We start from the raw sequence: 15,849 nt of genomic DNA on the forward strand, positions 1-15,849 counted from the left end.
TGAAGATTGAACTCTTTCCCAGTTTTGCTAAGCTCTCGTCCACAGATGACATAGGATGAACTTTGCATTCAACTGCTTTGTTCAGCTAGGTATGATCTGCACAAATTCTGATAGATCTATTGGGTTTTGTACTGGGACCACCCCGAGTACCAGCTTGTTGGTTCTGTCACAGGTGTAATAGCCCCTTGCTTCAACATTGAGTCAATTTTCTTCTTTACCTTTGGCAAGTGCGGGTGAAGTACCTTTCACACTGACTTCATTTCAGGATGTAGAGCGATGCAGATGTGATATGTTGTTAGGAAATTGAGGTGGAGAGGCATAGAGGTGTAGGGAGGGTATTTCAGAGCTTAGGGCCTCAGCAACCAAAGGAGCTGCCACCAGTGGTAGAATGATTAAAATTGGAGATGTTCGAGAGGCCAAAATTAAGAGGAGAGCATATATCCGATCATTGTAGGCATGGCAGAGAGTAGAGAGATAGGGAGAGATGAGGCCTTGGAAGGATTTGAAAAACAAGACAAGAATTTTCAAATCAAGGCATTGCTTGACCAGCAGCCATTGTAGGTCAATGAGCACAAGGGTGATAGGTGAATTGGACATGGTGTGAGTTAAGACATGAGAAGCCTCAAGTTTACAGAGGGTAGAAGGTAGGATTCCAGTCAGGAGTGCATTGGAATAGTCAAGTCTGGAAGAATCAAAGGCATGAGGGTTTCAGCAGCAGATTAGCTGAGGCAGAGGTGAAGTCGGGTGATGTTATGGAGGTGGGAATAAGCAGTCTTAGTGATCTTAGTGATGGTACAAATATGTGGTTGGAAGTTCATCTCGAGGTCAAATATGACATCCAGGTTTTGAACATACTTGCTTAGTTTCAGACGGATGCTGGGGAGATAGAGTTAGTAGCTAGGGAGTGGAGTCTGGAACAAGGACCAAACACAATGGCTTCAATCTTCTCAATGTTTAATTGGAGGAAGTACTGCTCATCCAGTACTGGATGATGGATAAGCAGTCTTAGGAGTCACTGATTAGAAACTTTAAAGACAGACAAAGGTGGGTACTCTGACCAGTGACTCACCTTTTGATCCTTCAAAGCCACTCTATCATTAACAAGCCTCCAGAGTGTGGTGGAAGACCCACCTTTACCTAGACACAATAAGGCCATAAAAATCTAATAACTGAATTCTACATGCATTTCTTCTGCTGCCAGTGTGTTACAAATGACATACTGAATATACTGCAGTAGTTCAACAGCTTACTTTAACTATACCTCCCAGCCATGCAAGTTGAGAAGCAGGAACCCTTTCTTCACATTCACTGGATTAAAATCATGGAATTTCCTTCCAACAACACCGCGGGACCACCATCATAACGATTGGAACTTTTTAAGATGACAGTCCATCACCACCTTTCTGGGCAACTAAGGATGGGCAAGAAATATTGGCTTAGCAAACTCATCCAAATCTCATTAACAAATTTAAAAGCCCTCTATTCATGCCCGCATCATTTCAAATTGAGGCTCCACCCCTCCATCATTTTCACATGGTCCATCAATGACACTTCCCTTCCCTTCCTTGACCTCTCTGTCTCAATTTCTGGTGATAGACTGTCTACCAATATTCATTTCAAGCCTACCGACTCCCACAGCTACTCGACTACAGCTCCTCACACCCTGCTTCCTGTAAGGACTCCATCCCATTCTCTCAGTTCCTTTGCCTCCGTCGCATCTGTTCTGATGATGCCACTTTCCAAAACAGTTCCTCTGACACGTCTTCCTTCTTCCATAACCGAGGTTTTCCATCCACGGTGGTTGACAGGGCCCTCGACCATGTCCGGCCCATCTCCTGCGCATCCGCCCTCACACCTTCCTCTCCCTCCCAGAACCATAATAGGGCCCCCCTTGTCCTCATTTATCACCCCACCAGCCTCCGCATTCAAAGGATCATCCTCCGCCATTTCCGCCAACTCCAGCATGATGCCACCACCAAACACATCTTCCCTTCACCCCCCACTGTCAGCATTCCACAGGGACCATTCCCTCCGGGAGACCCTGGTCCACTCCTCCATCACCCCCTACACCTCAGCCCCCTCCCGCGGCACCTTCCCATGCAACCGCAGAAGGTGCAACACCTGCCCCTTTACATACCCCCTCCTCACCGTCCAAGGGCCCAAACACTCCTTTCAAGTGAAGCAGCACTTCACTTGCACTTCCCTCAATTTAGTCTACTGCATTCGCTGCTCCCAATGCGGTCTCCTCTACATTGGAGAGACCAAATGTAGACTGGGTGACCGCTTTGCGGAACACCTTCTGTCTGTCCGCAAGCATGACCCAGACCTCCCTGTCGCTTGCCATTTCAACACACCACCCTGCTCTCATGCCCTCATGTCCGTCCTTGGCCTGCTGCAATGTTCCAGTGAAGCTAAACGCAAACTGGAGGAACAGCACCTCATCTTCCGACTAGACACAGCCTTCCGGACTGAACATTGAGTTCAACAACTTCAGATCATGAACTCTCTCCTCCATCCCCACCCCCTTTCCGATCCCTCTTTTTCCAATAATTTATAATTAAAAAAAAATGTTTTTTAAAATATATTTTTCTTTTCCCACCTATTTCTATTATATTTAAGTTTATTTCCATCCATTGTTTTATCTCCACCTTTTAGCCTATTTTGATCCCTTCCCCCCACCCCACTCCACTAGGGCCATCTGTCACTTGCTTGTCCTGTTTTCTACCCTTAATGTCACCATTAGCACATTCCTTAGCTAATATCACCACCATCAACACCCCTTTGTCCTTTTGTCTATGACATCTTTGGCAATCTCTTCTTTGCCTCCACCTATCGCTAGCCCTCTATCCAGCTCTACCTGTCCCACCGCCCCCCCCCCCACCCCCAACCCGCTTATATTTCACCTCATTTCAATTTTTCCTTAGTTCTGATGAAGAGTCATATGGACTTGAAACGTTAACTGTGTTCCTCTCCGCAGATGCTGTCAGACCTGCTGAGTTTTTCCAGCTACTTTTGTTTTTGTTTCAAACTGAGGCTTGTTGGAGTCCGCTTTTCGACATAGACGCTTCACCTCACAGAAGCATGCACTTCCTGTCCATCACACAAATGATGATTTCTATATTACACTTGAACCTTGTTTACTGAAATGTTGTACTTAATAAATTACACCTGAACAGATAGACACCATCTCAGCACGTAGCATGGAGGAATGAAAACCAATCATAACATTAAAAAAAAAACAAATCAAAAATGGCCAGCAAGCAAGATGCCAACAAAAGGTAGCAAACCAACACATTCAAAAGCATTCTCGAAATATATTTTGCTTCCTGTTTATTTCATCAGCTGATCAATTCAGGACTCGAAAATAAGGGTTGTAGCACAAAAGCATTAAAAAAATTGCATACTCACAATAACATTATTAAACCTACTCTTAAGATCATCTTTTGTTTCTGAGCATACTCATTAAGGCTTTTACTTAAAGGGCTCACCTCAAGACTAAAATCTGGGCATACTGTTGATATCTTTCCCAGAATTACCACTTCATAATTGCAAAGTGCTTTTAAATTCCAATCAAAAAGAATAACATTTCACAGCATGCACCACCATAACTCACTGCAATAGGCAGAATATCTCTATTCATGATATTTTGTTTTTTCAAGTAATTCAAAAATAGGAACATTAATTTTAACAGCTCTATTCCAGTAAAATTTAAGATTTAAGCTGAATATTTATTTGAGAAAGGCAGTCAAATAGTTGATTTAAATGTCTGTTTTATTTTGTTTGAATTTTTCTTGGATGGAAGTCAAATTGTTTCTGTTCACCATGTAGTAATGAAGTTTGCTTTACTAAATGATTTGAAAACAAATGAAAATGCATTTAAAATGAATTTGAGCTTACATTTTAAATCAATCTTACCCAATGTGGCATACTTTTTGTGCGTTTATTAACATGCTAATGAAACAAAAAGCAGAATGCAAGTATTTTTTAGCATTGGTTAATGCTCATTGTCTTTTTTCATATATTTCATTCACTGGATGTGGCCATTGCAGCATTTATTGCTCATCCCTAATTGCTCTTGAGAACTGAATGGCATTGCCATGAGTCTGAAGTAGGCCCAGATTTCCTTCCCTAAAGGTCATTAGTGAACCAGATGGTTTTTACAACAATTTCATGGACTTCTAATTCCAGATATTTTATTTAATTCAAATTTCACCATCTGCCATGGTGGGATTTGAACCCAGGCCCCCAGAGAATTACCCTGGATCTCTGGGATACTGGTCCAGTGACATTACCACTACACGACCACTTCCCCAGTAGTAGGTTATCTACAGAAATGAAGTCCAATGCAGGTAAAGGCATCTTCCATACTATATGAAAAGGGGAGCTTTATTTGTGTCAACTCGACCACTCAGGAAACCTGCTGTAGGCCTAAAGAAAACAAATGCAACCAATAATCAGCAGTTCCAGCATCAGGGTGAAAGCAAGCAGCATCTAACCATGCTCTGGATGCAGAGCACAACTGGGTCTGGCTTCCCCAATTTTTTGACAATGCTCACTTACCTCACCACTCCAAAAAAGTTAAAGCACCAGTCTTGCAACTGCTGGTCAAAAACCTAGATCCTCCACAAAGATGGATAAATTCATGTCCAAATTCCAGACATTGGTAAAAGGGCCAAGAAACTGAATGGTGGTACATGTCCAGTAGTACATTTACTCAAAGCTTTTTGACTAAAATTACAACATCTGGCTAAAATGGTAATGCAGTAGACACACCTGTGGCTAGTCAGAAATTTCTTTGCAAAATGAAAGCCAGTAACATTTTTTAACTTCAGAAAGAGTTCAGCTGAAACATACACAGCAGAGAGAAGGGGAATAAAGAAATAGACAGACAGAGTGAATTACACTTGTACTCTATTTAGATATTAAATTCCACAGCATCATTATTACAGAAGATCTGTTTATACAGCTGCAGCTCCAGAAACATGCTTCAATATTTTTGGGAGTGAAATATCAAGCCATTTCTTTCCAATTTTTCCCCCACTAGAGCCCTGTATCTCTCTGATCAGCCTCTCATGGCAATGGCCTCAAATATGAACATTTGAATAGTTTGGGGTCATTTTAGAAAATTAGAAAACCATGGGTTGTTTGTCGGCAAGCCATGTGTTTGTCTATTGTCTGAAAAAACAAATACATCAATTTTCTATGAGTCAACTAAAACAAATCTCAGGGGACATCTCAAGAAACCTCTCCAAATTCTATTTTTCCCTCACATCCTCAGTGCTGCTAGACTTCAGAACCTTCCTCTCTCATGTTGTGAGAGTTCACATTTCACCCCACAGTTCTTATGGATTTGCATAGTTCTTTTATTTCCAACCTTAGGAGATCCCCAAGCAGTTTAGAGTTAATGATGTACCTGTAGTGATGCAGTGCCTGTTAGAAACCAAGGCATATGATGCAAAGGTGAAACAATTGGAGTGGAGGTAGATTTTAGTACTGCCACCACTCCGGGCAACTTACCTAGTCATAGAATTTGATCCTCAAACTAACACCAAAACTAGCAGAATGATATGTAGTTAATATATTGTTTAAAAAAAAGCATGCTGTTGAAGCTTTTCGTCTTGCACTCATCAGGCCAGACAAAAAGCTTCAGCAGCATCTCTCTTTTTCAGTAATACTCAAGTTCTGTACTTCTAAGCAACTATTAATATATTGTTGCAAAATTGGGATCCCAGTACAATACTCTGCATTAAAGGCATAATATCCTTTTGTTCTGAAAAGGTGTGTTCTCCCACTCACTGTGAACAATGCACGAGGAAATTCAAACATATTAAAAACTGTACAACTACATCCATTCCCCAATACTGCATCACTCTTTCATTGACTCAAATTGATTAGCTTTAATATTCAAACAGCAAATCAGAACTGCATAGATAGCAAATACATGAATCAAAATTGTAGAACCCTATCCAGCATATATAAAAGTAACAATGGATAAGCAGGAAACATAAGAAAACTTTTTGAAAATGCTTCATTGTTGGGTGCAGTTATCAGGATTGACAATTGTGAAAATAAAGTTTGCAACATAGGACATTAAGAAATAAAGATTATACAATAAACTCAACTACTAGGAGGCCCCAGCCTCTGAAAGACCTAGGAGTCTGAGTTGGCATTCTACCCAGTCTATAACTAAAGAAATGTAACTATGGCCTGAATTTCATGGTTGGCGTGGGCACAAAGTCTGCGGGCCCAGAAGCAGCAGTAGAATTTGCTCCTGGCTGAGGTTGCATTCTCAATGCGATTTCACGCCAGGTGGCCAATAAAAGCTCGCTCAGCATGAAACGTATCTTCCAGTTGGCCTGACAGTGCAGGCAGGGATGAGAATGAGTTGGGCAATGGTATTCCCCAGGACTTTGGTAACATCAATTAAACTTCCAGTGGAAAAACAGATAGGTCACACAACATGGAAACAAACTTGGTATTAATACTGTGGCTTTTCGGCTATGAACTGATCTTGACTTCGTTGACTTAATGTATTTACTCTGAAATATGCCTCGAAAATCTACAGGTCCTGCCCAGCATCTGCCACTGATCCAACTAAACTTTGTGGCAGCAATGAGGAAGCTGTGGGTTGGGGGGTGGGGAAGGAGGAAAGAGTTGCTGAGGGGTGGTGCCTTCATCTACTTACATCAGTGAAGAAAGAAAAGATAATAAATAAGCATTTCTCAAGCACCTTTCATGACTTCAGGACATCCCAGAGTGCCTCACCGTGTAGTCACTACTATAATGTGGAAAATGTGCCAGCCAGCCAATTGTGCACAGCAAGCTCCCACAGACAGCAATGTTGGATCTTTTACATCCATCTGAGAGGGTAGACGTGGTCTCGGATTAACATCCCACTTGAACACTGGCACCACTGACAGTGCAGCACTTTCTCAGGTCGGAGCTGAGACTGTAAGCCCATGTGCTCAACTCTCTGGAGTGGGACTTGAACCCATAACCTACCGAACTTGAGAGAGCAGAATGCTCCAATATGATACACACCTATGCCAACAAGGTTGCACCTGGTTTACCTGCTATTGTAGCAGCTCTGGACTGCCCAGCTGAGCTGTTGCAGCTAGGGCTAGTGGTTGTGATGCAGGGCGAAGTGAGGGAGGGGCTGTAAACAAATGTGGTTGTTCCTTTTTGTAGGGGAATCCTTTTTAAAAAACTGTTTTGAATTATGCAGGGATCTGGTCATATTCCATGTCTACTGCTGGGTCAGTTGGGACACCACAGATGGCAAAGCTGCAGTATCTGTATGCTGGGTCATAATGAATGCCTGGGTCATGGGGAGTCCGATGTTCAGAGCCTCTACCCTCAGGTCAAGCCACCCCCCCCCCCCCCCCCCCAAAAGATAATTACAATAATAATATGCCAAATGGCCATGGATTTTTAAGGCCAATATCTTTTGTAAATGTCAATGTTCCCCATGGTTTGTATAGACTGATATATTTTGTTAAAACTTTGGCACCGATTTGTAGATGAACCAGCTTAGAAAGCTAGGGCAATCAAAAGGTAATCTGGCAAAACTCAGCAATATGACAGCAGCAAAATCACAAATAGAATGAAAGTGCTTGAGCTCAGGGAGTCTTTTATCCTGCCCTTTTTGCCTGTGCAACGAGTGCAAAATTGCACAATGTAAAATCTCAGTCAATAGGCTTTTTGATGGCCTTAATTGGCCCTTTAATTGTCGGTGGGCGCAACTCCAACCCCAGTGCGCACCCACCAAACTCAATATTGCATGTGTACGCGGTAACATCGGGACACACGCCTGAGAGAGCACCGGCCATAAAATTCTGGCCTATATCTGCCAGCACATGGCAACCTCAGTAAATGCGCAGTATGATTTCCAGCAGGTAAACTATGTTGTACAACTAAATGTTGGAAGCTTCAGCAAAACTAGTTTTTCCAGATAACCTCAAAACAAGCTAACACATGAACTTTGGAGGTTAAGTTTGGACAGGAGAGATATTTTCAAGAGCCTATTTTTACTTTAGTGAGAGAAACACACAGCTAGAGCTTGAGACAGTATGAAAAAAAGCTTTTATTTCATAATATTTTCTAAATGCTAGAAGGGGACTTTGATTTAAATTGTCTCAAAAACATTTATGCGAATGGAGCTATGTCAGTTGGCAAGAAAATATATCTTCAGGAACCAGTCACTGGGTAGGTTTCTTCCAAACTCTTCCACTGGATGTATGTATCACGTTCTTTGACAATGACATACATATATGGCCCACTGTGAATAATGCCATGCCAATCTGTATATATTTTTCCCTCTCAAGCACATTTATTGCCCATCACAATTGTTATGATCCCCAGTTGAGGTTACCACTGGACAATCCTGATCCCAAGGTGGATCCCAGCTGATAGATCCTAACTTTTATTTGTTTAGATACATGGAGAGTAGCTACTGAACAGTCACAGGAGTCAGCTGATGAACTTTTAACAAAAGAATAAAACATTTATTCAACAAAATGAATTATGTTACAATACTCCTTCACCCACAACCAAAACTTTTATAGATATATACAGATTTGTAAGGATAACACAAGTTATAAAGCTATTTTATACTCTAAATGTTCACAGTAAGTACACAGTCCATGTAGACCAATAGGCACCCTGTGGTCAGACACACCATACTCTGAAACCAAGTGACAGTCTGAAGCCAAGTGACAGACGCCACCTAAACCAGGTGCTATGGATCTCCCCTCAACTCTGCCTGGACGCTTGTCACACCGTGAGCTAACCGGTCTCACTGCACTCTGTCTTTTACACAAAGGTTTCCAATTTCCACTCTCCAAAACCTCACCTTGGAATCTTCTCCCAAACCGATACTTTCTCTTAGTTGCCTTTTGCAAGGGTTCACCTCCAGGGTTTTGAACTCTCCTGATGGTCCTCTTCTCTGGGTCACCACATGCATTCAAGCTGTCTGCCAAGCACACTCTCTCACCGACTTAGCCGCCAACAGTACACCACTGCGTCACGTGCCCATAACAAGAGTTACAGACCTTCAGTTGTCTCTTTGGACTTTTTTGCCTCTTGCAAGCTGTTCTTGCTTTAAATGTGCTTTCTGCAGCTTTTGTTTCTTTAAATTTGAAGCTTGGAGCCTCTCTCTCTGGCCCTCACTCTAAACTTCACTTAACAGAGCTTTTTCCAGGTTCCTGTCCTTCCTTTGGCTAGGTCTTCTTGGGACTTTCCCCTGTTTCACTCCCCCGGATTTTGGAGACTTTCTTTTAGCTTGGGACTAGCTATCTGTTCTCGTTTCATCAGTTTCTCCTGGCAGTTACTTTCAATCAGCTTTAGCTTGGAACTGGCTATCTGGCTTCTAGGTTGCTTCTGCTTGGCAGCTGTCTTCAAAACCTGAACTCCAACAGCTTCCAAAACAAACTGCTGTTTCTAGCTTGTGTGTGTGTCTGTGCAAGGGACCTGCCTCTCTGGAATCCTGTTGCTAGGCAACATCACTGTTTTTCTACTCATGTTTGATTAACTTAAGTCGTAAACTCATATTAAAAATGCAAGCACCTTTTTAAAAAGTGAAACTAAAACTCAATTTGACCTTTCTTAACACAGATACAGAAATACAAATCAAACTTAAACTTTAAAGCTAAACTCATTCCTAACATCTACAAATACCAATATAACTATTTCTATTTTGTAATTCACAATCTAAAGTCATGCATGCCCCTGTATAGCATTTGAAATTGTTACCTATTTAGCCTACAGGGTACTTGTTCTCGTTAAGATTACTGACGAGTCAGATTCAGTTTACAAAAGATTAACGCTGAAATTCAAAAACCATTCAGGGTTTGCACAGCAATTGCCCAGAAGTGCAAGCTTCCTTTGGAACCATCCAGAAATGCGATTTAAATTGCAAAATTGGATGGTTCTGGCTGTGCTACAGTTACTCAGAAAAAGTTAGAATAATTAAAATCTCTTCTAACTTCTGGGTAACTATTGTAAAGACACAGACTGCACACCCCGAAGGGAAGCCCCCCCATCCCTGAACCCCCCACCCTGCCCAATGCCCAATCCTCCCCGCTCGATGTCCAAGCCCCCCCATCCCTGACCCCCTCACCGCCAATTGGGCACGGAGTGGCAATCCGCGCTCATTCCCACTCTGAGTTATGGCCCAAGATTTTGAGGGGCTTGATAGGGTGGAAAATGAGGGGAAGACTAGAACTAGGGGCCACAGCTTAAAAATAAGAGGTCTCTCTTTTAAGATGGCGATGAGGAGGGACATGAGTCTGTAGATTTTTCTTCCCCAGAAAGCAGTTGAGGCTGGGTCATTGAATTTATTCAAGGTTGAGTTGAATAGATTTTTGATAGACAAGGGAGTCAAGGGTTATGGGAGGCAAACGGGAGAGGAGTTGAGACCACCATCAGATCAGCCATGATCTTATCAACTGGTGGAGCAGGGTCAAAGGGCCGAATGGCCTACTTCTGCTCCTATATTCCTAGATCTCTACAGGAAGGTGTTGCAGGTTCCTATGTGAATCACTGCAAGATATAGACATTAAAAACAGGACAGCAGCCTACAAATGCCTCTTGCAAATGGTATTTTACAAGCTAAACATCAGACTTTGACTAACCTAATTTGCATTTCTCTTCTACCCATATCTCCAAATAAAACAAATTTGAAAGTTATGTTGAAGCAATATCAACAACTTGAATTTGTATAATGTCAAATCATACACAGCATCTTGCATCATTGCCATGTAACATTTGGAACAAACAGTAGGTCTTTTTCTTCAGTCAAATATGGTTGAAGTGCTTACAGCCACAATCTATTTATTCAACATATTATTGATTAAATTAGGTTTGATTGATGCTTTGCATCTGTACATAGGAAAGTACAAGGCTGGAAAGACTCTGTAGCTAACTTAATTGTCCACTCCTTCAACTGACCACCCAGTTTTCGCTAAAAAATATTCCACATGAATGTAATCCTCCACTAACATACGACGCATGGAAACAAAAGTCAACAATATTACCATATCCTGTTAAAATGCATTTCATTATTTTTATTGATTGTTCACATAGACGTTACAAATGTCAATGTGAGCCCAAGGTAGAACTGCAGGAGCAGATACTCAAGATTTCAACATTAAATACATGGAATATTTAGAGTGCAAAAAGCTTTTCCTTTTAGCCTTAAGACTCTACAGCAAAAAGCAACTTTAAATTTCAATAGGAGAAACCGCAACTATTAGCATTACATTGAAATGGGTGAGAACTCAAAGTTTACACTTCCTCTCAGACACAAAGTTAATAGAAAATTCAACTTTTTTGGTAAATTTTTGTTTGCTATTCCTGAAGGAATTGACTCCCACTGGGAAAACTCCACAGGCATCAGATACCCTTTTGTATCTCATCCATGTGACTTCTCTGCACCTAAGAATGTAGATGGTAGATGACTGGTCACCATGAAAGACATTACCCACCACACCAAACCCAGTCCCCATGCATGCACTTTCCATCAGGGATCACTGAATAACAATGGGGTTGAAAATCTTATCCTATTCTCTCTACACAGGGGCATAGAGGTCAAATTGTGGCATTTTTAGTTCCATGCAGACCTATATCAACTAACAACACTGATTGGGAACTGAACCTGGGATACAGACCAAAACGTGATAGGTTCAAATACTGATGGTTATTTTGCTGTCCCAATATTTTGCAAGGTAAGAGATACAGAAATGCTTTTAAATTTCCAATTATTCTTAACACAGTGTTTGTAGGTTTCATTTTTAAAAAGGCAAGAAATTTTCCTGATGAATAAATATTTACTTTACGTTCACTAATTTAAGTCTTACTTAAAAGGTAATTTGAGTATTGTTGGAGCTGCACTCATCCAGAATCATGGAGGGTATTCCATCACACTCCTAACTTGTGCCTTATAGATGGTCGACAGGCTTTAGGGAGTCAGGAGGCGAGTTACTCGCCACAGGATTCCTAGCCTCTGATCTGCACTTGTAGCCACAGTATTTACAATGGCTAGTCCAGTTCAGGTCAATGGTAATCCCCAGGATGTTGATAATGGAGGATTCAGCGATGGTTACGCCATTGAATGTAATGGGGCAATGGCTAGATTCTCTCTTGTTGAAGACGGTCATTGCCTGGCACTTGTGTGGCACAAATGTTGCTTGCCAGCCCAAACCTGGATATTGTCCAGGTCTTGCTGCATTTGGACACAGACTGCTTCAGTATGACGAGTCGCGAATGGTGAACGTTGCGCAATCATCAGCGAACATCCCCACATCTGACCTTATATAGAAGAAAGGTCATTGATGAAGCAGCTGAAGATGGTAGGGCCCAGGACACTACCCTGAGAAACTCCTGCAGTGCTGTCCTGTAACTCAGATGATTGACCTTCAACAACCACAGCCATCTTCCTTTGAGATAATAAACATCACCAGGCAATACAAGCTAAGACTATAAACAAGTCAGGTTTACTATAAGATTGAAGAGTAACATGAAGTCAGTACAACAGATTTCACTTGATTAGAGGTTTTAACTTCTATAATCCTCATGTACAAAAATAGGTGTGGCTCTTTACTACACCCAATACTGTCAAACCCAGGAAACATGCATAACACTAATTTCTATTTTTCACCTAACTACCACAAAGCAGCATCTGTAAGAAATTGGTGTAATTTAAGGTGAGGTGGTGATGGGACAGATGAATTGGGACAAGGAAGTTACCTTTATCCTCAGAATCAACAGCTCCTTGCTACAGCATCAAGCTTCAAAGGATGAAACTCTCTTCTCTCAAACATGCTGCAGCAGAAGATACGACAGACAAATTACAATTCTATTGTTAAAACAGTCAAGTCCATAAGGGGAAAAACTGATGATCAGTTTCCTTCAGTCAAGCAGTTTTGGGATGAGTCTTCCAATAATAACCAACTCACTTCCCTCAACACACTGTTGCTCAAATCCAAAATATAACTTGCATCAAGATTATGCTGGGCATCATATGCATTAATTATGACCAACCTAAAATCGGGCAAATGGTGTGGCAATTATACTTTCTAACACGGGTCACTGGATGGTAATCAGGCATGGCAACTAAAGCTGATTTTTCCCCTCTTAGCAGAGGTGCTGAGGCCAATTGCAACAACCTTAACATTACCTAAACCGAGATTAGTTAATTCATCATTAAATGTTGGCTGAACTCAAGACTTCCCTGGTCTGTGTGGCTTTGCTCCACATGAATATAATCCTCTGCTCTGACTTCAACCAGCAGAAAGCTTTCCCCCGATTCCCATTGACTCCAGTTTTGTTAGAGCTCCTTGATGCCACACTCAATGAAATGCTGTCTTGATGCCACGGCAGTCACTCACGTCACCTCTCTTTTAACAATCGGAAAGATTGATCAGGCAAGGTGGTAGAAACAAGTACCTGTGAGAGTCTGAAGATAGAGAAATGCTTTGCAAGACAAGTTGAAAAAGAAATTAAAGCCTGATAGAATGGAAATACATTTGGCTTTTCTTGTTCTTGCATATGTTATCTACATGTTTTCGACTCTTATTACAAAACACTGCAGATCCAGATTCTATGAAACTATGGGCATTGACATGTGATATTCCACTGATTGAAGTTGATGCATCATTCACATAGTTCTCCTAGAAGCACTGGGAACCAGCAAATCATTCCTTAAATGCTTTTGATATTTATGAGATTAACCCCAGCACTAACCGATGACAGTTTATTACCAAATAGTTCCTGAATAGTCATGATCTATACCAAATGAATTGGAAACAATGCAAACAAATTTAAAAATGTGACTTTTCAATTCTTGCTTTGGTTTCTGTAGATGTGAAAATATCCCAAACTTGTGTCTTCACTGTTAAACGATTGCTCATCAGCTTCTAGGAGCACTTTTTTTAGCTTGTACCCAAGAAGTCTAAGCCATTACTACTCACAAACAGCAAAATGATCTTGTACATCACTTTATAATTATGAACACTTTGAGAACTTAATCTGTGGTTGCCCAACAGAACTAGAAAAAATTTATTTTGAGGAAACTAAATACATGTTTGTAGTTAAAAAAATGCAAAAAGGCTTTAAATTGTTAAATTAGTACAAAATTTACAGGTGCAATCCACACAATTTACATTAGTCATACATATTTTATCAGCACCAAATTTGGTAACAAGATTCATACATATATTACATTTAAAAAATTCAATAGATTTATGCAGTTTTTTTGAAGTAAACTAATATGCGAAAGTCTTGATTCTTTAAGGCATCCTTTTCAAATGATGAAGTCCCAGATATTTATAAACAATCACTATGGTACATTTTCCTGACACCTTGAGGATGAATATTAAGGTCCAGTGAGGGATTAAATTTCATACCCATAAGCGATAAAATCCAAGTACTATGGTAAGACAGGTGAAAACCGAACCTAAAAGGAAACATTCATCAAGATAAAGATCAATGGCAAAGTCATCAAATGTGCATTATTTCATCAGCTTAACAGTTATTTTTAAAAGATGAAATTGCTCTATTTACTTTGCAATTAATTAATTCCAATCAAAGGGGAGCATCCTCTACATGTGAATCCTCAGATTTGCATTGCTAAAACCTGTTCCTTACTCTGATATATGAATCACAGACCCACGAAAATCTGTCTTTCTGATCCTGCCATTGGGAAGAGGGAGTCAGCTTTGGCAACATAAACACAGAGAACCAGCAGACAAGCACCACCCACACAGCTGCGATCTGAACAAAACAAGTAAAACTGCTTTAAGCAACTCTGGGAGAGAAACACAGGTCCTTCAAAAGATATCTGAAAGTTTGAGGGCTACAGTGCTGATATTAAAAAATGTGCTCGGAGATTACATACAACTCAAGCTGACAGGTACATCTGAAAAATAATCCTTTGCCCACTTATTACTACTTGATCAAAATTAGCAAGCAGCTATTATTATAAAGTACCTTTCTTTCATTCATTCTTATTTCACCTAATTTCAATGTTAAGACATGCTATAAACATTGTGACTATCGTATACCTGATCACACTCCCCAGCCTCATTCAAATGCTCAGGTGACATATAGAAGAATTTACAGCATATACAGCAATTGCTACCAATCTCATAAACAAACTTCTTACCTGCTAAATATTTAATGGTATCAAGCTTGTGGGATTCCAACAGAGTTTTGAGCCCTGCTACTTCAGTTTCTATCTTTCGGTTTATTTGAGTCACAGCTCGGTCTTGATGCGAATACTGAAAGTTAGGTAGGAGCCACATCAAAACTTCTGATAGTGACATTAGGCAGTTTATAAAAAGCCAAACGAAACACACCAACAAATAGATAATGTCAGAGACTACCATAGAGAAAGCCAGGAGCTAAACTATTCAACAGAGTGTCAGCTTGAGTTGCAATGTCCCAGGTTCAAGTCCTATTCCAGCACCTAGGCACAAAAATCAAGGCTGACACTTCAATGCTTAACTGAGGAAGTGCTACACTATCAGAATCAAGCATTAGGCAGAGGCTCCATCTGCCCTCTCAGGTGAATGTAAATGATTCCACGGCACTATTTTGAAGGAGGAGAGTTACCCTGGTGTCCTGACCAATATTTTCCCCTCACTCAGCATCATAAAAACAGATTATCTGGCCATTATCACATTGCTGTTTGTGGGCAGTTGAACAAATTGGCTGCCATGTTTCCTACACTACCACACTTCAAAAGTGCTTCATTTGGATTTGAAGTGTTTGGTGGTCATGAAAGGTGCTATATAAATGCAAGTCTTTCTTTCTATTCTAACCTTCAATCCAAAGAAAGCAGCACGGACATGT

The 15,849-nt window shown here is 40.8% G+C and overlaps 1 protein-coding gene across 2 annotated transcripts in view; it reads right to left on the bottom strand.

Moving 5' to 3' along the window:
* Nucleotides 1-11,037: 11,037 nt before the first annotated feature.
* Nucleotides 11,038-15,849, bottom strand: part of LOC144679003 (mitochondrial calcium uniporter regulator 1-like) — a 45,361-nt gene continuing 40,549 nt past the window's right edge. For both annotated transcript variants that reach the window (XM_078539190.1, XM_078539189.1), the window contains 2 exons: nucleotides 15,161-15,275; nucleotides 11,038-14,452 (listed from right to left, as the gene is read on the bottom strand). In XM_078539190.1, coding sequence (XP_078395316.1) covers nucleotides 14,397-14,452; nucleotides 15,161-15,275 — 171 coding nt within the window. In that variant the 3' untranslated portion in view covers nucleotides 11,038-14,396. The remainder of the gene's footprint in view (nucleotides 14,453-15,160; nucleotides 15,276-15,849) is intronic.

The sequence above is a fragment of the Cetorhinus maximus genome, chromosome 3 (genome assembly GCF_964194155.1).
Source record: "Cetorhinus maximus chromosome 3, sCetMax3.hap1.1, whole genome shotgun sequence".
Classification (NCBI taxonomy): Eukaryota; Metazoa; Chordata; class Chondrichthyes; order Lamniformes; family Cetorhinidae; genus Cetorhinus; species Cetorhinus maximus.